The following is a 19,907-nucleotide window of genomic DNA, read 5'->3' as shown; positions in this document are numbered from 1 at the left end:
ATATTTAAGTTTCTAAGTTTTTTTAATCTCATCTGACTAGTTTTATTCTCTTGCATCCTTTGTGTCACACATTCATATTTTTGTTCACAATATAAGAAAAATGTATAAAGCTATTTGTATTCAAACATATATGTATATGTATCATATATTTGACATAAAACAGAAGACATAGGACAATGACAAAACTGGGGCTTTGTGCATCTACCTAAACTGAACTAATACATCATCTATGAAAGAGAGAAGTAATTTACTGGACTGCACATCACATAAGATGAATCCCAGCAACAAAATTTAGAAAGTTCTTTCTCAAAAGGACTTTTCATCACAGCAGACTAAACAGAATTAGCTTACACATTTAAGTAATAAGACACAGCTGACCAAACAATGTCAAATTTATTTGATTAGCTTTAAAGACATCTGTTGTTACAAATCTACTTCATAAGTCAAAAAATGAAGTTTCAGTCCACCAGTTTTATTAGCTTAGACTGCCTAGGTTTATTAAGTTAGGAAATTTTGTTTCCATAACTAATGACAACAGAATACAATCTGTTAGTTTTCTTTTTCATTTTACTTTTTTTACTTTTCCATCTCTTCTTTTTAACTTGGCAAACATTTTAATAACATTTTGTATGTATAGCTCTGTACTGTTGCATTTAATTCAAAATATGTAAGAAGAAAGAGTTCCTTTATAATATGACATACTTTGATCATCTAAGCTTCAAAAAAACTTCAAAGTAAATGAAATATTGCAATATGGTTTTCTGGAGCATGGAAGATACGATACTGATGGAAGACTATGGATTACTATTCACTGTATTTATATCCATTAATATTGCTGGAAACCTGATACCCAGTTCACGGCAAAGCAAACTTAAAATTTTGTAAGTTTTGCCTTATTAACTGCACAGTAAAGTATGCACTGCAGTGAGGCACAGCTCACCAGGACACACTGCAGGAAACCTGGAACAAAGCATACTATGTAAAAGAGGCATGGATACAGGTAGGATTGCTGCACTGACTGGCTAGTCGCATAGGTTAAAGCCTTTCATTCAAGGGAGTACTCACTCCAGGCCACGCTTTTAGAGCAGACTCTAGCTATCTAAGGGATAATTGAGATATGGTTTAGGAATAGATAAAGCCATTTAGCTTACGCAATTTTATTTTAAAAATTGAGTCATAACCAAAATCTTCTTTCAGGACAGTAAATTGAAGGTATGTATCTCTGGCACTGTTATTTTTAAATAATAAAATACACTTGAAATCCTTAACTGGGGGGCAGAGGGGGAATGACCTGAAAAACCCAGAAGAAAAGTGACACAGAAAGTTGTTAAAACAACTGCCTTCACTGTGAAAAATTTTCCTGTCACCAAAAAGTGTTAAACTAGCCAAGGAACTGGTCCAGAAGTGTCTAAGTATTTCATTATATTTAATATTTAAAGGTTTTAAAAGCTTGTAATAAAATAATGAAAAATATTGGTAATGTTACAGTTCCTCTATCTTACTCATTTTTCTGAGGAAATTACCTCTGGAAAATAAATTGATAGGACTAAGAGGGCCAAACAAATAAAAGAAACTCTTCAATTAGAAAAAAGGATTCACCTGTATCATAATACAGAGTGCCTCTGAGACTGAAAAGGCATGTAGATACCAATCAGAAATTCATCCAGCCATTTCAGGAGACAGGGGTGGTACTGCACACATTGTGAGAAATGTTAGGTACTTCTAACAAAATATGGAATGTTCAGGCAGGCCCATTAAAAAAAACCCACAAAACCACAAAACAACCTCACAAAAAATAAGTGCAAATATATTCATTAGGGTAAAACAATCATCTGTGTCTACCCATGCATGGTATCTGCTCACATTGCTGTCGCTTCTGTCAATCTGAAGTTGATAGGTAATGACCCTATGATTCAGGGAAACTGCTGAAGTGTGTACTCAGACTTCAGTTTGAGAGATGGGTTCATTTATCATCATAATAAGCTATTACCATTGATAGGTCACAACTCATTGAAGAGACAGTCAGTCTAATTGGCTCAATTCAGTTAGCTCTGGATGTGCCTCAAGGAGACGAGGAGTGCTTTGCAGGTAATATTCAATCACCCAACAAACCACTTGTTTAATAATGCATCACAGTTCAGATTGGGGTTCTAGCACATGATTATCCCTTCAATATGCCAAATATCTGGTCTTAACCCTTTTGTCTCTTGGGTCCAGGAAGGCAAGGGCAAATTCATTCTGTAGTTAGGGTAACTCTTACTTCTAGAAACTTACTGAATATTTAAAATTTCCACTGAGGCTTGCTTTCTAAAGAAATTTGTTGTAATGAGCTAAATCCTCTCTCTGGAGAATAAAATCTTTGCCCCATCATTCTCTCCTGCTAAAGATCAGCTTACAGTATGTAAATTTAATAGGAACGTAAAGTAATGGAGCTTCTTTTGCCTTCTAGAGATATAACAGAACAGTATGGGTCCATTCAGAAATCTTTAGCCATCAGGTAATGAATGATAGGGTATGAAACAGAGGGAATAGTGTACATGAGACACATGACCTACAGGATTTAAAGGATGCTTCATACCCTGTTCAGATATTAGATCACATCGTGAGTCACAATATTACCTGTTTAGAATAATGACTCTATGAAAAGACAAGTTAAAACTAACCCAATAATTCAAGCTTCTGATCACTATTGTGCTACTGTCTTGTCAGTTCCACTTACTATTTCATTGTTCAATTCTTTGTCACTATATTGCAGCCATACTGAAAACTTCCTTTGCAACTGCTGCATTGACAAAGGCTTTAAGTTTATATTTCTTCTATCACTTTCAATGGTGGTGTGGTGGGTTGACACTAGCCGGCAGCCAAACCCCCGCCTGCCTCTCACTCACTCCTGTCTCCCATGGGATGGGGAGAAAATAGAAGGAAGGTGAAAAGACTTAAAAGATCAGTGGCAAGGGTTGGAGAGAAAGCCTTGATGCTGTGCAAGCTCTGTTCAGCAAGAGCTAAAAGACTGGTGTGTTACCAACACTGTTTTAGCCACAAATGCAAAGCACAGCACCACACATACCACTATGAAGGAAGTTAACTACAGCCCAAACAGATCCAGTACAGATGTTAAAATATTATGTTCGTATCAGACTATCTGATTGTCTGCCTTTCTCTGTCTTTTTCTTACTAAACTGAAACATACAAAAGTGATAATTTTGATACTTTTTGGATGACTGACTGGAAATTTAGTAAGTATGGAATATCACCCTCTGCAAATCAGCGTTTGTAAGGCACTCACAGCATAATGGCCCTACCACTCACCAAACATTTATGAAAAAGTCAAGAATATATAGAATTCACAAAATTACTCATTTAATTTTTATTATCATTACTTGTGAAACTGGTTGCTTCTCCCCATAAACAAACATAAAATAAAATAAAATAAAATAAAATAAAATAAAATGAAATAAAATAAAATAGCAGCTCTTTCTATGCGCTTCGAGTGTCAGTTTGAGCCTTCTTTCACTAATGATACCTTAATTGAATTTGTACCATTTTCAACCATTGATAAACCACTCTCCCTCCTTCTATACTCCACTTAGTAATGGTGGTTTGTGTGTTAAAAATGAGTGACTCCTGCCAATATTTTGTGGTACAAATATCCAACCTTTCTGTTATTGATAATGGATGTAAAAAGCCACTAACAAAGTTCATTGGATTAGGTGTCCCAGACCTATGAACTAATTAAAAATTCACATGACACCCATACAGTGAAATATGCGTCACACAAATTCACGTGCATATACCTCTTAATTGCATTTGTACACAGGTGACTAGCGCTTGGATTTGGGCACCTGTGCTACACTGGTTTGGTCTTAAAACTTCTTAATGACACAAGGTAAAGTTAGTCAATCAAGTTTAGGCACCAAAACTTAGTGTCTGAAGACAGACGAGAAGAAAAGCAATGCTAATTCCTGTATGTAAAATGGAAATAATGGAATATATCTATCTTGTACAGAAGCTGTTTGTCAAGAACATTTTGAGACTGTCAGGTGCTACTGAGCATGCCAGACTTCAAAAACAATATAGCACAGATTGAAAGTTCTGCAAATGGTTTGCAGAAAAGGCTGTTTCCCTTGTGCACCATCAGAAATTCTCAGTACTTTTGCCCTTCTGCACACTGCCTTTTTGTCGTGGAAAGCAAAAGTTGAATACCACATAATTACAAACCTAAAGCTCAGTGGCATCATGCAGTTCTACTAATGAGTTCTAAACTCAACAAATTCAATTACATTCTACTTCAAGTTTTTGTAATCTATTTAAATCTATTTAAATTTAAAGTAAACTGGGGGGGAGGCAGGTAAATCTGAAATAGGAACTCAGTTATTCTTAAAGGGAAATCTGGAAACTGAACTGAACACTACCTCTTTGTGGATCTCGTATTTTGAGAATGACCTTTCAGTAGCTCTTATGTATACCCTTTCAGTGATGGGCATAGATTCCTTCATCACACCCTTGTGTAACCCAGTATCAACTAGATGTCTGGACTATAAATGCTGCCTGATTAATGTAAGTGGACAAGTTGAGTAAAACTCCATTAAACCCTTTACTTCCAGGTAACCTGTGATCAGCAAGGAACTCCAAATATAATTTTCAAAGCAAATGCTTATTTGCTGAAGAAGTACTTTGTATGCAAAGGCATACAAGAGGAACAAACCCCCCATGTAACCTCCCTTTCATAAACTTCAGTTTTCCTTTGCAGTCTTAAGTAACCACTGTTCAATTTAGCTATCTCTAGCTTAGGAATCACCATCACCATGCTTCTTTGCATGTTGATTAGCCCTCAATACAGATCACCAGATATATTAATTCTTTCCAAGTCAAAGACTTTTTTTCTTTTTCTTCTGCTTTATTGGATCCTTCAGTATTTTAGTATTTGGGATCAGAGATAAGAAGAGTAAGACTTTTCAAACTGGCAAGCATATTCCCCAATTTACTTTCTTCATTATTTCCTAACACCTCTTGGTATTCTCTCTCTAGCATTCACATCCCTTCTTTTGTGAAACTACTTTATTTCCTGCTTGTTTCTCCATTTGTCAACTGCCACTATTGATTAAAACCCTTGCCTTCAAGGCAGACTTGGGTAAGCAGGTAACACAAAGAACACTTGAGATTTATGAAATAATTTCACCAACAATAAATTTCGTCTTTTCTCTACAGTTATATAAGATGATTTTAGCATAAAGAAATTAAATGTATCATGGGATGCATGAAATACTGCAGTCAGTGGACTCAGCTAGCCAGATTCTGAGCCCTGTTTCAACTAATTTCCAAGGCACAAAGAGGCCATAACAATCTATTGGGCATCGTTAGCTTTGCTTGCAATCACAATAATGGCTGTACTTGAACTGTCCCAACAGGCTATCCAAACATCATTAAAAGCATTAATGAGGAACAAAGTGTTCAAAATTTACTTATGTCTTGGTAGTTCTTTACAGTCATGGACAGCTGAACCCCAAATAGGAGCCCTGATATTGTTTCAATTTGTACTGGGGATCAAGCAAAATTTCACTAGCCAGAGCTGTGAAAGAATAATCAGAGACCTACCCCTGCCTCATTTCATGGTGTCATGCTGAGAGAATATATCAGCAAAGATAGAGAATCTAAAGCCAATCATGTAATACAAATCAAGTAAACTTAATGGAAGCTTCAGTCAGCTGTGGTTCAGATCTTTAAAATGTTTTGCTCTTCACTTGTATTCCTGCTGTGTTTGTCTCATCCTTTCAGTATCTGAATTTGCCTATTATCTCAATTTCTAGAAGCTATAGTGAAGTAAGTACTAATAAAATAAACAGCACATTTGGCATAAGTTGAAAACATCTTCATTCATACATGTTGACTGAGTCTGATTACCATGGTGACTTAATTTCAGTCAAGGCAATTTAGATTGTGATTTAAAATAAAATTACATTATTCATATTAGTTTAAGGTTTACTTGTTAAAAATGAAAACATATCAATAAACTAAATCAGCTTTTTATCAGAAGAATACATTCAAATATGAAAGGCAAAAGATACTGAAGTAGCTGTCTTTACAAAAGCTATTTTTCTTTAGGATCAAATGAATCATTTTAATTTTCTGCTATGTGTTGGTTGTTGACACTACTTAAAAAAATCTGAGGGTCTGCAGCAACTGTGAATAACTTCAGGGGTGTTACACTGAATGGAGATTTCTTGCATACTATGTGCTGCTGATGCCTGTTACTGTTTCTTTTACAAATATGGATAATGTGCATGTAACTTAACTATTTCATCCCACTTGAATTTACAAGATATTAAGAATCAATAAATGTCCATACAAAATTGTTTTTGATATGTTATGCCTTATACTTGAGGATCACATTCCCTACTCCATCCCCAATTTACTTTTGCAAGCTTGCAGATGTTCTTTGTTCGTCAAATCTTCATTCAAATCTCGGGCTGAAACTCTTTTCTGTGCAGAGGGTATAAAAAAGAGGCAAATTCATCACGAAGTACGGACTTACCATCACTGCGGAAAAATCCTTCAAACAGTTAGCAGATACTTCAAGCACTGCCATTATGTTACTAAATGGTGGGGTGGCCTGCTTAGACTTGGACAACCCATCTGCACAAGGGAACCAAATATTCTACATGAGGGTCTAAACTGTCCATATAACCAGCTGAAAGAAAGAAGTATCTTATAAAGGTGCACAAAGGGAGATCGCATCGGCCCACGTAAGTTTCACTACTTTGCTTCCCTGACAATAAAAGCAATACAGACACATGCTCAAAAAAATCAGTCTGCTGGCTAAATTGAAGACACAGCTGAGTGTTGGAATTAGGTAGGCTAGGTCACTCGCTGCTTTTCATGAGGCCAATGAATTTCAAAACAAACTGATGGTAGAAAAAAGTAGCTTCCAACAACAATTTAATTTGCATCTCATCCATTTATACTAAAAGGTGTTAGGTTAGCTTGTTCTCCTTTTTGAGACAGGCAGTAAAAGCAACAAAGAGAGTTGTAGATCTATCTAACTCTATCATGTCCTATGAACAAGAAAGTCTCAAGATCGGAAACCATGACAATATTAGATGAAGCTTTCTGGGTTTAGATGCATTAATAATCTAGGACAATTGATCCTGGGAGTTCTGTTCCAGCTGATTATTGTATTATTTACGCTTCTTTATGTTTTGGGTTTCAACTCCCTCCCTCCCCTCTGGGAGCTGTAGACTGCAATTTGCTTTGCATTATTCTGCCTTTTGCATCAGAATTGCCTAAGAAATGAAAACAAATGGAAGGAAATAAACATAAAAGCCACAAGGACCTAGCTTATGATTATTTTATAATTCAATATTTAATCCTATGAGGTATTCTGGGCAGTGTGCAATAGATAATATGTCACAAAACAAACTGCTCACTCCATCCCAATCTTTAGCTTTCCATGGTAGAGTACTTTTAAAGGGCTGATAGATTTTTAAATTTTGTACGTATTAACTACAGGCTTATTATAGTGTCTTCATTTCTGGACTCAAAGAAACATTGACTTCTGTCAGTCAGCAAATAGGTTACACAGCTAATTGTAAAAGAACACGTAAAATAAATGAAGTGACAGCGTTAAGTCAAACAAGACCCCTTTCTGTTCTGTATGCACAGACTCTACACAAAACTTTCAGCTGTTGTCTTGGTTGTAACTAGAGGTCAGGGAAAGAACAATGTATCCACAATATGGCTACTTAAGTCTATGGAGTTGACAAACATGATGTACTAGAATTTTTCCAAGAGGTAACAAAGCCTTTTATTCAAGCATCTTTTGCTTTAATTTTCACCATACTCTGACTTCATGAAGGACCAAACTACATTAACTTTACTTACACTGAATGGGATCATGCCATACAACTAGTTCAAATGACTCCTGTAAAACAACATTTGATGCAAGAAACTTCTCAATCTGAGTAAAATCTGTCAATAAGCAAACAGTGCTTTTGAGCAGAGGTAGTTTAGGGCTTCTGTCACATTGCTTGCAGTCTGAGTAATGGCAGCATTAATATCTGCTCAAAACCCAGACAGAGGACTTAGAGGGGATATATTATCTGTTTTCTGTGGGACTGCTGGGTGTTGAGACCTAAGAATGTTCAGAGACTTGGATTCTAGGACAGCCTCCACCTAAAGGCTGAACTAACCTGTGTCTGCTGACCAAGGGCAGTGCCCTAACCATCTGAAAGAGATGGAGTAAATCTCCACCTTCATGGTTAAAGCTGGCCCTTAGCAGAGAAAGGGAACACAAATTTGCAGCAGCAGTGACAAAATAAAAGCAGAGAGACTTTCTCTAACCAAAGACGGATGTTTCCTCATGGAATCTCAAGTGGCCTCAGCTGCCCCTTGTGTGTGTGTGTGTGTGTGATGGGGGGGTCATGTTTATTTAGATATGCTCCATATCATGTTTTCTTTTGGCTAATCGTAAATGGCTTCTGCTCAGCATACAAATGATCAAATTACTTTTTGCTGAGGTGTCAAAGGAAAAGAGGCAGAGTATATACATCATGTCAGACTTCTGAAACACTGCAGACACCTAACCCTTCCACACTGACTTTAAAGAAACAAGTGTTTCATGTCATCCTGAGTTTGGTATCTAATTTTTAATTAATTTTACACTTTCCTTTCAGTGCTCTGATCAAACATTATTTCAATGTAACCCATAACACTTTCAGGCAAATTTATAAAATATTTTAGCATGGACACAAGTTTAAAACAACCTTATAGATCCATTGTCAGAACAATTTAAGAAACTGCTAACAAAAAACAAATGGGGATTTCAAATACATTTCAAATTAAAATGCAATTAGAGTTGATAGAATAAGACAATTTTTCAGTAACTAGAAGCTCTAACAGACCGCAAGTCCTCATGATTGCTGCATTCCTTAGTTCAAAAGGCGATGACAAGCTAGGCAGGCAAGGAGATAAACTATTTTATGACACCTACTAAAACGTTAATACTAGCCATTTTAAATCTGTTCTCCCAAGTTATCCACTAGATATTTTATTTCTAGAAATTAAATTTCTCCAGATTACTCCCAAACTTATTCTGCATTAAAAACAATGTTCAATTTTTCGGTTCAAACACATATATAGTCAGTTAAAATATCTGGCTTTTTAAAAAATTATCTGTATTTGTACAACAAAATTTAGGTTTTGAGAGCAGCATATACATTTAGAAGACTGAAAGGATATGGTGATGTTGTTAAAGTAATTTGCTCATGTTCTTGTCCCACTCTGACATAAAGAAGAATCTTGTACCATCTATAGCCTCTTGTTATTTATAATGTCTCCTTAGAGAGACACAGTCAAAGACCAGTATCACATAGCCTAGTGTCACCCAGATTTAGATGAAAAAGAAAAAGCTGAAGGCTGCACACTCAGGAGCATCCTATTTATAATGCTTTTTTCATCCAAAAGAAGCATTTGGAGATGGATGTAAAACAAGCAGATAGCAAACATATGGCAATCAACATTGTGGAGGCATATGCACAACATGCCTACTTTATATTAAAAGAATTATTTTAAATAAGGTTTTCAAGCTATATTTGAAAACTAGGAAATGCAGGTTGTTTACAACCTTTTGTTACTCAATTTTATTTTGGGGAATAGTATTTAAGAGCATAATTTTAACAATAAAAAGGAAAGGCAGTTTTCTGTGACACAAGGTTTATATATTACGGTAGAAGTGTACATCTTGATATAAGATTTCCTAAATCATTCTCTAAATCATTTCCTAAGACAAAAATTCTTAAAGAAGCTTGCCTGCTCTGAAACACCAATTATTCTACTGTAACACAGCTAGCAATCACTCTCAAGAAAGGATGTTTTTATCTAGTTTCAGCTATTTGGATTTATCCAGTTTCAGTGGAGAAATGTTTTATTGAGTTTACAAATAAGGACTCTCAATGTTCTATTTCCATTTCCTTTTCCATAGCATAAATCATATGGCCTAAGCATGTCATTATGACTATAATTTACATGATGCAACATGACAGTTAAGATGTACTGTGGTAATTTGTGAGTGCTTTCAGTATTATTGTAGTATCAAAAATTTATATGGTTAGGTTATTAAGGCAAATTGCTTCATTCATACAGAGATATTTGACAGTAACCACAAAGGACCTCCAAATTACACTGAAAAAATATCTTCCGTGTTCAAATAATTTGTGCACGTTCTTACCATTATTTTGCTCACTGAATAGAAGCAGAATAAAATTCTGTCTGGAAAAGTATCAGGTCATATCTCAGGGTAAGTTCAACAGACATGGAAGATTATAGAAGAAACTCTCCCTTGCCCAGCAAAATGAGCCTGACTAACAATTTATAGCCATGAACAGGATGCCCAATTCTTTGGAATGATGCTATTTAGTTTCAACATGCTCACTTACCTTCTGTCATGTTGATTTTCAGCCAGCAGGAAGAAAATAAATAAATAAGAGGTTGACTAGCCTGAAGAGACTACAGAGGAAAATGTGCTCAAGTGTATTAGTGTTAGCATTTCTGGTAAGTTTTAGCATGATCGGAGTTAGGGTAAAGGGAAAGCTGTTTAGCTTTCCTCACATTTAGGACTCATTCAGTCCTCAATTCTACTCTCTGGAAAAAAAAGAGATTTTTATGAAGGTAGCAGAAACTCTAGTGGTAAGAAGCCTGATAGACCACTAAAGTATCCAAGACTTTAGAAAGCAAATATTTGGTATTAATCTGCAGGGCATGAATATGTGTGTATGTATGTGCACACATGGACACATGCAGACTTGGATAAATACATGCATTAGAACTCGCACAGAGCTCACAAAAGCATTTTCTGAGTTCTAGGGCAAAGAGCTCCCCCACCACAAGTTTCTTGCCAAACATTAAAGTTTTGTAACACACCCCCACAACATCTGATACACAACTTGCCTCTCTGAAAAGCAGACGAGGGAACTGGTTTTTAAAGCTGAGGACAAGGTGGGAAGAGAACAGGACAAGCTGAACCACACACCAGCTAATTTGTTCAAAAAACAATGCTGCAAACTGTACAGACTTCTCTAATACCTGACAGCAGAAGCCCGAAAAGGGCTCAGGTTCAAAGTGACCTAGTTAGTTTTCTCTAATTAACCTTTTGCCTTCACAAGAATACTCCATATGCCTGATTTCTTTCTGCTTGCAGTTTTGCTGGTCAAATAGCTATCCAACTTAATCTTCCTGCAGTTCCACGCCCCTTCAAAGCCTTAAGTCTTTTGTCAATAAATCAAATTAGTGTTTAGGCAAGTACCATCTGCACTTACTTTGTTGCCCAAATAAGAACTGGGTGCACTCCAATAATAAGTCTGTGGCAGTACTTTTCGCGCAGCCACGTTGCTGATGCTAAACTGCTGATGCCCATCAAATCTCTTTTGCTTGGGTGCAACTCTGATGAGACCCGGTAAGCCAGTCAGATACCAGCCATTCATGTCTTCTATCTATAATGACAGAAGAAAAAAACCAGAACAAAACACATTACAATGAGAATCAGGACATCAGTCATTTCAATAGTCACAGCCTCTCATTCTTCCATTTCTAAAAAACTGATTAGGTTTATATGATTAATAGCTGTTTAGGAACAAAGGAAACAAAGTAATAGCAACAAAAATTTCTCTTATTGCATGTGACTGGGAGTTATAACTTCTGAGTAGTTTGAAGTAACTGGAAGTATTTGCTTTCTCTGCTTCATATGGTCCAGATTGAGGAGGAAATTCTATCATACAAATATATGCGTAAGAATATTTCCAAATATTATACAAGTTTTAAATAAATGATATCAGTCACAGAGGGTACAGAAGATGAGCTGACAAATGGATATACAGTTTCTGATTGTTGTAGACAGCATAATTTAGAATAATTTATAATTCTAAAGCCTTACAAGTTCAAATATACTTTTTTAGAAAGCCAAAGCAAAGCTGGAAAGCACCAGAACTTGAATTTCTGAAATCCCATAACTAGAAATGAATCATCAGAGAAGAGCATACTGTTCATACAAGGATGGCTTCTGGAGCCTGGATACAAGCAGAATAATAAATTAACTCAGCCTTGGGATGCAAAATTTTCCAGCATACTAAGCATATATGATTTTACTCACAAAATTCCAGCATACCAATACAGCCAAAACCAGGAGCTAGTAGACCTGGATTACATTTCCCAAACTCGATCTGCAGACATGAATATGTAGCATACATCCATTACAGTGGAATCAGTGTCTGAGCTTTGAGAACTAATTTAAAGTTTAGAGTATATTTGCAGGCTAAAGGCATTTTTCTACAGCACAAATAAGAACAGTAGGTTCATCTCCCTTTCATGTCCTTTCCCAGGAATACAGTATGAAAAAGAAATTCACTCAAAACGCCCCCTGTAGGGCATCACTTTTTCTTACACAAGCTGTGTGTGGTACATTTAATGTTTCAAAATTCTTAATTATTTCAGGTCTAGAAATTTAATAATGACCTGCAAGAGAGGTTGCCCTATGGATATGTTGCATTTAACTCAGGACTGATTATGTATGCACATTCCAGGACTGTGTTTATAAACATGGCTTCATATTTGACTGTTGTAAATTCTTTTGCACTTCTCATCACTTAACTGCACTTTTTCAGAACTTTCTCACAATGAAGAGAAACAAAGCTTATAAGCATTTTCTTCTGGATAAATGAAAAATATATGGGGCATAAAAGAACATGCATGATTTTATAACAAGATGCACTTTGGTGACAATAGACAGTAACAACAAAGAGAAACAGAAAACCAATGACATGCACTGATATGGTATGATTTTTCTTACACTTCTGTAGGTAAGGTGAGAGTGTGTGCAGACATTTGTTTTCCCAGAGCAGAAACATTCCTCACAGCCTTTGGGATTATTTTGCTGCAGATTGAAGAAACCTGGTTTGCAACGATCACAGTTTTTTCCTTCAACGTGTTCCTGGAAATGCACATTAAAATATTACTTTGGTAGTTATAGATTAGAACTCGAAATCACCAGCTTTATGCTCTGCAAATGCAGGACTATAAAGATATATGTAGGAAAGACTATTGTAATTTGTGAATATTAGTAGTAAATCCTCTACACAATAAAAGTTACTATGGCTGCATGTAAATAACAGGGCACAGAATTTGGACATTACAAGATTTTTAATTTTTCTTCTACATGAGTGGACATACCTGATTTCAGGGCCTTACCTAATTTATCTCCTTTACACTTAAGTGTGTCAGAGGGGGATGAAGTACAGGACACAATGTTGCAGCCTCAACAACTGTGGTTTGTAGGTATGGCTGATAAAATCTGTGCATGCTCAACTGATGCAAACTACAGGTACATAGTATTAGTTGTACCAATCATTCAGCGTATCGTTTTTTCAGTGGTCTATCATTAATGGCTGAATTCAGGCTAAATCCAAGTATTAAAAGGGCTGCATTTCTTCTTTCCATAACTACGTGTGTTTGCCAGCCATGCAGCCAGCTCTGCAAAATCTTCCCCTGCAGAAAGCCAGGCACTAAACACACCCAAAGAGTTCTAAACTTAGCATTTGGTAATTAAATTTTTCAGGGAAAGCTTATGTTGTACCTTACACAATAAATCAATTTCTTCTACAGGTAAAGATAAAGCTAGCTTTTCTGCAAGGAGTATGTTGCAAAAGGTTTATGCTATGGTGCTGGCTTAGTAATTCAGTATTTTTCCCAAGATAGCCCAGAAAATTCTTTCCCTTTCAAAAATGTTATATACAGTCTCTTTAATCCTGGAGACAGTGCTCTATAGTATGCACACAGGACCAAATAGTTGGCTGCACATCAGCAGAGAATGAACACATTATAAAAAGCCTGCCCATGCTATGTAGTCTATGATTGCTTGAAATACACAGCTCTGAAATAAGTTAAGTTCACCAGAAGCCATTTGATAGCCTCCTGGTTAGGATCTAGCAAAGATGGAAAAAGCATGGCAAAGTATGTGGAGGTATGGGGGGAAAGGATAATGCCCATGATTAAGAGGAAATAGGAACAATGAGGGGGAAGGGGGAAGGACAGGTAAAGAAGGAGTTAAAATGAAAATGTAAATAGGCTTTCACAACTAATTATACAGTAAAAACAGGTGTAGGAAAATATCTTTGCTCTATCTCTATTGCTGTGCTGTATCTATGCTCCCCTTCAACAACATCATACAGATTCTGTTCAACAAACCAAAAATCTCCTTAATAGAGCTCAAGGCTATCAGTCAATTACTTTTAACATCTCATTAATTTAAAGAATGACATTTTTACATTTTCAGCAGTGATCTCAGGATTAATCAATGCATATTATTGCCATAGGTATGCTGAAATCACCCAGCTACTCATGCTTCATATGAAAAATAATGTGGGTAACAACTCGGAACTCACAGGCACCCAAATGCTCTCACACACAATTCTATTAACTAGACCTATGAATGCTGGTCCCAAAAGTTTCAGAGATTGCTAAGATGCTTAGTGTGTGCAGAGTGGGAAGGGTAAAATAAAAAAAGAGAGCTGAAAAGAAGTATGTGTTTAAATGAAAAGTTGTCCTACTCTGCAGTCACAAGCATGTCATCAGTGAGTAAAACCTGTATAATTCTATTGAGTAGGCAGCAAATTCAGTGGATAACAGACACATAAAACTCAAAGTTGGAAAGGAGATCTAACCTATCCTTCAGCCAATGAAGCAATGTTTCTACAGCCTCATTTATTTCTCAATACTGTGTTCAGTTCAGTTTTAAATTATGCAAAAATGAGACTTTGACCATATACCTTCAGAAAGCTCCCTGAGATAATTAGTGATAAAACAGCATTTACACTTGTCCCTCACCTTTCTGTACTTTAGTTTACTCTGGCTAATGTGGTAAAGATAACAATCTAATGCCTACTTTGTTGCATTTTGCTGCTGACAGTTAGAACTGTTTTTTAGCAGTCAATTTCCTTTACAAGAAAACTATCTTTAGTAAATTTAGAGCTCATCATATGTAATTGAAAGATGTGATTAAAAGAAGGGAAGCATTTTTCCTAAGACTTGCTATTAACTTGTCCAGACATAACACTTTATTCTTCATATGGAGCATAACTAATCTGATGATTTCAGTGTCCCTTTGACCATAATCTGCTTTGATTTGAATTTGAAGATTGCTAGTGAAAATAAATGTGTATGTATCTGTATCCCAGCTATCTGCAAAGGGTATCATTTTTTCTTCCACAAGCACTTAAAAAGGGATTAGAGGAGCAGAAACGAAACAAAGGATTGACAGCGAGGGAAAAGCATATATAGAGTGGACTCTCTGGGATAGGAACAGTTAACTCTATTCCATATTTGTGTGTGTTTGTACTAACAGGGCAGTTTGGCATTACACAAATACTGTCATAATAATAAGAATCATTCAGCAGTGGTTATCTTGTATTTGGCATATGACACCTTCATTAAATCTCCCTTTCAAGAAAGAATATAGCAAAAGCACCCCTTTTCTGATCTTCTAGACTTGATAGCTAAGGAATTAGAACCGTGATATGGATGGATTTTATTTCTGACAGAGAGCATGTGACTGTTACATAAAGCAAGGATAAGGTTAATTCTCTGAGTAGATTTCAGTGCTATTCAGCTGTCACACCAGAGCTTTGTGTGCGTATGCAGCATGAGCTCATAGATTGAAGTATTTTTTTGTACATTCTTGTATTTAAGGACATACTGTAAGTAGTTTTAAATCCACATTTGTGACTAATTCTGTTAATTAAATGCTGGAAGGAAACTCCCACAAGTACAACACAGAAAAATTGACCCGCAGTACAGTATACTGTCCTCTGGGCCTATGCATGGTCACTTACTAAACTATGACTTACCGAACAACACCATTTCTAAAGCATCACTGGTAACTAGGTAATTTATAAGAAGTGAATGCATGTGTTTTTAGAAGTGGTTTTTTTTCAATATAATATCAATGTATAATTTGCTAGAGGTACATGCAGAGAAAATTATTCTTAAATTTTCCTCCTAGCAATTAAGATAAGGATGGATTATTATTTTTTAAAATATGTTAGAGATTTCTATACAACCATCCCAAGGCAGGAAAGAATGCTCTCAGTTTGGAACTTAGCAAGAAAAGAGGATTATATCTCTAGTGACAACTCCTAAAAGGCAACTTTTTTGTTTTAATACATCATAAGTTCACCTCATTTTCTCTCTCGAAGTCATATTACAGGTTAGTTTTAGGGCCCACAATACTTTAAACATATTGTTTCTGAGTAGATGAGGAAGTGAGTTTGAAACAAATTATTCACATGCTTCTTAAGTATCCCTTCATTACAGATTTCTAAGAACTTGTGTTGTGGTTTAACCCCAGTTGGCAACTAAGCACTACGCAGCTGCTCACTCACCCCCTCCCCCCCGCAGTAGAATGGGGGAGAGAACTGGGAAAGAAAAAAGTAAAACTCGTGGGTTGAGATAAAGACTGTTTAATAGGACAGAAAAGGAAGGGAGAATACTACTACTACTACTAGTAGAATATACAAAACAAGTGATGCACAATACAATCGCTCACCACCCGCTGACTGATGCCCAGCCAATCCCTAAGCTGCGGTGGGCCCTGGCCAACTTCCCCCAGTTTATATACTGGGCATGACACAATATGGTATGGAATACCCCTTTGGTTCATTTGGGTCAGCTGTCCTTGTGTCCCCTCTTGGTTTCTTGTGCACTCCCAGCCTCTGCTGACAGGGCAGTAGGAGAAGCTGGAAAGTCCTTGACTTAGTATAAACACTGCTTAGCAACGACTAAAACATTAGTGTGTTATCAACATTATTCTCACCCTAAATCCAAAACACAGCACTATACAAGCTACTAAGAAAATTAACTTTATTCCAGCTGAAACCAGGACAACTTGTATGACTGGCAGCAGGCTCCTAGGTACCTATGTTAAATTCCAGTGAGTACTGAGATGACACAAGACAATCTAAGACTTTATAGGACCAAGAATAAGTGTTCTATGACAAGTGACTAACATAGATACTATCACAGATAGGTAGGGCAGTGGAATGCTATTGTATGATAGAAACTCATTAATTGCAATCTTTCAATATCATTAATATATTCCTATGGCTCAGAAGAATTTGACATCCATACCTTGCAGATGCAGGGACCTACACAAGGGTCAACATTCACATTGCCTTTCAGTGAGCAGTTGCAGGGCAGGCACTCAGGATATCCTATATAACCCAAGGCACATCTATTGCAGCTCTCTCCTGCATAGCCAGTCTTGCAGTGACAGAAACCAGGCAACATATCTATGGGAAGAGGGAGAAAACATGATACATATTTGATTTATCATTATTATTATTATCAGATACATGTGTGAGAGTGCTCAAAGCAACACCTTTGGTAGGCGTAACATAAGGGGCATTTACTGTGGGTCAGACCATACGTCTATTTAACTCAGTATCGTGTCTTGAGAAAGGCTAGAATAAAGCATGTAAGAATAGAACAAGCATGTAGTGATTTCAATTCTAAGCTTCCAGAAATCCACGTATTAGAGATCTTCTAAACTGAAACTTATCCCTATTCCTTGCATCTAACAGTCCCCGAAAAAATTCTCTTCCATTAATTCACCTAATCACCTTTGAACATGTTTTTACTTTCAGAATACATAAAGCTCCCTAGCAGTAAGTTCTACATTTAGCCATGTGTAGTGTGAAAGAAAACAGATGTGTGTGTTAAATCTGTATTTACTGCCCTTTAATTCTCATGTCATAGAAAACAGCAAGTAACTATTCCCTACTCACTTTCTCCATGTAACCTGTGATTTCAGTATACCTCTGCCATAACCCACATAACATTTTTATTTCATCCACCAAAACCTCATAAGGCTATTTAATATCTCTTTACACAGAAACTGCTTTGTATGGCTGAAAATCTCTATTGTCCTTCCCTGCATTGTTTCCAGTTCTAATAAATTATTTAAGGAGAAGGGAGTGCATAGTGTGGACCTATAAATGGTTTGATGATATTTCAGTTTTGTTTTTTAAACATCAGTAGTATTTCCTAAGACTCTGTTGACCTTTTTGACTACTGCTGAGCCAGCACTGAGCTGATACATCCAGGGCACAGTGCAAGGTAATTCTAGGAGCTGTTTAACAACTGATAGTGCCTAATTCAGAAATCGCTGTAACACTTTTCTCTGTGTTCTACTTTTCCTTTAATTGCTACAGAAATTCATCAGTTATTTTACTACCCAGCCACTGACTGTCTAGAGAACTTTCTGAACGTTCTGCAGTTCTTTCATTTTTCTATGCTGAAAGATTTTGTACTTGCTAACTTTGTCACCTTCCTACTCATCCCTTTTCCAGGTTAAATATGAATATTTTCAACAGTTTATATGTCCATTTATTCTTTTAACCAAGTACTAATCCATGAAAGAACCTTTCCTCCTTATTCTATTATACTTTCTTTCATGGTCTTTGGTGAAGGATTGTGTCAAAACTTTTTGAAAATCAAAATACAATATTAATCAAATGAGCCTTTGTTCACATGCTCATTGAATCCTTCAAACAGATTCATAAGACACGCTGTCCTCTACAAAAAACCTGATCTTGAGTTTTTCCCATTTTTTGCCACAGTTCAGAAATGGTATAAATCATTTATTGTAGTTCTACTGATTTGCTTGGTACAGAAACCAGACCTTCTGATTTTAGTTTCCTGGAACCCTCTGCCTTTCGTTCACAAATTGGATAAATGTTTTCTATTTCTGTCAACTTAATGTAAATTTTTTAAAGCATTATAAACTATATGTAATGCTTCAAGCAACTCCATTTTTAACTACATCCAGAAGCCATGGATAAATACGATACATGCCTGATGAATTTTTATTCTTCATTTATTAGTTTGTTCTAAACCTGACACTTCTGTTTAAGACAGTTCTTCTGACTTGTCCCCATGAACAAAGACTCTGAAGCGGGAAATTCCCTGAGCTCTTCTGTTCACTGATACAAACAATAAATCTAGCTTTTCTGCTGTGTCCTTTTCTTCCTTGATATCTCCAGTTATAACTTCATTACACCTTAATCATATTTAACTCCTCCTGCATTTGAATCTCTAGTGGTCTTTTTGATTCTGACTTATCTGAAGAAGTACTTCTTAGCAACATTTAAGCATTTAGCACATTATTCCTTAAAATATGTGTACGTGTTATTAGGAGTATAACTTTCCAGCATCTGTCACAATTTACGTCCTTTTCTATTATCCTCAATTGGATATAACTTCTGCTTTTTTCAGGGAGCTTATTTTTTATTGTTCAAATAGATATTTTTTTCTAGCTTAATTGTGTTGCTTGAATCATTTTGAACTAGAGGAAGGCATCTTCTCTGAATGCCTAATATGCAGTCTATAAACTCTATGCTTGCCATTAGCAATCTTGGATTGATCATTTTGATTTTCTTTTTAAAAGGTTTCCTTGTTTTGATTAAGTTGTTTTTTTAGGGAGGCCTTCTCATTGCTACAAGAATGTTGAATTTGACGGCCCTTCAAGAGGAGAGTTTTAAACCAGTTCCACATGCATAAATCCAGAGGTGCTTCTCTTTTTAGGGTTTCTCTAACTAACTGTTTTAAGAAGCAGTCACCTACAGGAGTTTTAAATGGTGTTATCTGTTAATCTATACAGAGATAAAATTCAATCTGTCTTCTCTAACCTTGAAGCCTCTTTGATCTCCTGTAGCACATCATATTGACTGTCACCTTCTTGATCTGTCCTAATTATATACAGAACTTCAGTGCATGAAATTTCTGTATTACTTACTATCATGCAACCATGTGCTCCATAGGTTTTGATGCCTGTGGCACAGCTGATTCTCAAATTTCTGAGTTACCCTCCT

At 36.2% G+C, this 19,907-nt stretch overlaps 1 protein-coding gene across 4 annotated transcripts in view; it reads right to left on the bottom strand.

Moving 5' to 3' along the window:
- LAMA2 (laminin subunit alpha 2) overlaps positions 1 to 19,907 on the bottom strand; it is a 383,544-nt gene that overhangs the window by 204,884 nt on the left and 158,753 nt on the right. For all 4 annotated transcript variants that reach the window (XM_049800395.1, XM_049800397.1, XM_049800396.1 and 1 more), the window contains exons 10-12: positions 17,167 to 17,327; positions 12,836 to 12,976; positions 11,310 to 11,483 (exon numbers count right to left, since the gene is read on the bottom strand). In XM_049800395.1, coding sequence (XP_049656352.1) covers positions 11,310 to 11,483; positions 12,836 to 12,976; positions 17,167 to 17,327 — 476 coding nt within the window. The remainder of the gene's footprint in view (positions 1 to 11,309; positions 11,484 to 12,835; positions 12,977 to 17,166; positions 17,328 to 19,907) is intronic.

Source organism: Accipiter gentilis, chromosome 5 (assembly GCF_929443795.1).
Source record: "Accipiter gentilis chromosome 5, bAccGen1.1, whole genome shotgun sequence".
NCBI lineage: Eukaryota > Metazoa > Chordata > Aves > Accipitriformes > Accipitridae > Astur > Astur gentilis.
The sequence above is the reverse complement of the archived record's forward strand: the minus strand, read 5'-3'. Positions and strand labels throughout refer to the sequence as shown.